Genomic DNA, 2,366 nt, shown 5'->3' on the forward strand with positions numbered 1-2,366 from the left:
AAAAAATAAAAAAAAATAAAATTGATGACCAATAGCGTCCACCAAAAGTGGACGCTGAAGACCTATTATTAGCATCCACTTTAATATTTAACTATTAAGGTCCACTATGTGGACCCTAAGGAGTATGGTGAAAAATAAAAAAAATTAAAAAAATTGAGGCCAATAAGATCATCTTTTTTTGTTTATTGACTTTTGCGTATATATATATATATATATATGATGGAGGAAATTAAATATGGCGAAAAAGTTGAAAGTGTTAACGTGCATTTTCATTCACGCTACACCGAAGTCTTTGGATTAATAATTATTCCCAATAATCTTCTTTTATGGATTTTCTTGAACAAGGTGACCGGTTGAATCAGGATTTATTTTACAGTACTCTAAATCAAATTTTACACATTCACTTGTGTATATATCACTGCATTATTTAAAATTTTCAAATAAAGTGACACAATATGCACCGTTAAATATAACAAAATAAAATTTTAACCGTAAAATAAAAGCTCTCCCTTTCAGTTATTCCATATGTACAGTTATATATATATATATATATATGTATTTTTTTTTTTAAAAAAAAAGGAAAAATTCTTCTATTTCAATTCCATCAACCTAAAGAAAGATTTTAAATTGTATATATTTGCCATTTGGTTAGGAGTTCCATTTGTAGGATAAAGTTTTCATTCGGACTTATTTGAAGAGTTAATTCCCATTTCATAATTCATGTTAAATTTTACAGATCTAATAGTGTATATATATTATATGATGAATATATTGATACCTTATGGAAAGATTTTACACTGTTAAATATAAGAAAATAAAATCTAAACTGTAAAATAATTCTTCTCAGTTTTAAGTGATATAGTTCTTCTTATATTGAATATGCGGCGTGGCCTCTCTTAGGATTTTCTCTAGGGAGATAGAAGGTGATACTATCAATATAATCCTTGCAATTCAACAACCGGCCGTGTGCAAATACGGGGTCATTCCCATAAGAAAACACAAAAGCAAGTAAAAAGAAACAAAACTAAAGATAAATAAAAAGATTAACTTAAAACATACTAAACAAAATGAAAAGGTAAACTATGGGGTGCCTCCTATGAGCGCTAAGCCTGACGTCTTCAGCCAGACGGTGGTCCCTGCTCACTGCTGTCCAGAAGATGATGCTCCTGCAGATGGTGGTGGCAACTGGCTGAGAATGGACCGCATCAATTCTTCTAAGGCGCCTAGGCGTTTGTCCATCAATTCTTCATTTTCCCGAGCCTCCTTTCTTTGGCCAACCAACTCTCTCTGAAGGCTCGCTATTTCTTCAGTAAGTGAGCGGTTTTGTGGTCCACGAAAAATTGTCGGGGCCTCCTCCTCAGATGCCTTTAGCCCAACTACAGGCTCATCTTCGGCCATCGGCTCGGCCTCACTCTCTTCCGCACCAGCTGCCGGTGCTGGAGGTACCCGGGGCATGTGGGACAAGCTCTTGTGCCATTGGCGAATGCCATATATGGGAGTAGTAGTGACTGGCTCATCATCTGCAGTACCCTTGATGCCTTTCTTCAGGAGGATGTAGGAGATTAAGTATGGGAAAGGCAACCCCCATGAATGTGTGGACTCCGCTCGTCCAACGTGCACCCCATTCCAAAATTTGTGAATTTGGTTCCAAATTATGTCGAGAATGGAGTACCAAGTTATGGAAGGCGTAGAGTGTTTGAAGAAATTGATCCCGCCTCCGAGTTTTGTGCCTCAAGGGAAAAGCATTACGGAGTAATACGGAGTCCACAAACCAAAGCCGTTGAGGTAGCTTGGATCGGCTGCTGGCATTATGTTGGGCATCGGCATATTGCCCTTCGCACATGTCCTCAATGATTTCCGCCACATAGAATCTGGGTGGTTGCTCAGCAAGTTGTAAGGCTTCTGGAGCTTGCTCATCATTGCATTGAAGGGCAGCAGCAATGTCGGCCCGTGTTACGTCAATAACTTTGCCTTTCACTTTGGAAGAGAGGGCAGCTAGCCTGTTGTAGTCATGAGACAGGTGGGCATAAAACTCGATCACCAATTTTCTGTAAGCAGTGGGGGTGACCGGCTTGAAAAGCTTCTTGAGCCCCCTTCGCTTGAACTAGGCGACCGCCCAATTAAGTCGCCTCAAGATTTTGAAAGTCTTCGCGAATGGCGAAGGTGGTCTCAAATAGTAGCTCCCGCTCCTCAAAAGTGGGCGGGGGAGAAATGGCTTGGGTATTGGACCCTCGGGAGGACGAAGCTCGAGTTCTTGGCATGATGAGCTTGATTGGGGACTTTTGTCGAACACCTGATGTGCAGTAGAGATAACCAAAATTGCAAAACAAAGCAACTCCGCTCAAAAGCCCCTGCAAAAACACCAA

General features: G+C 40.0%; 1 protein-coding gene across 1 annotated transcript in view; it reads right to left on the reverse strand.

The window, feature by feature from the left end:
• LOC132178067 (serine carboxypeptidase-like 50) overlaps window positions 1–1,827 on the reverse strand; it is a 10,091-nt gene extending 8,264 nt beyond the window's left edge. The window contains exons 1-2 of the mRNA XM_059590528.1: window positions 1,750–1,827; window positions 1,202–1,542 (exon numbers count right to left, since the gene is read on the reverse strand). Of these exons, the coding sequence (XP_059446511.1) occupies window positions 1,202–1,542; window positions 1,750–1,827 (419 nt within the window). The remainder of the gene's footprint in view (window positions 1–1,201; window positions 1,543–1,749) is intronic.
• Window positions 1,828–2,366: the final 539 nt, after the last annotated feature.

Source organism: Corylus avellana, chromosome ca4 (genome assembly GCF_901000735.1).
Source record: "Corylus avellana chromosome ca4, CavTom2PMs-1.0".
Lineage (NCBI taxonomy): Eukaryota > Viridiplantae > Streptophyta > Magnoliopsida > Fagales > Betulaceae > Corylus > Corylus avellana.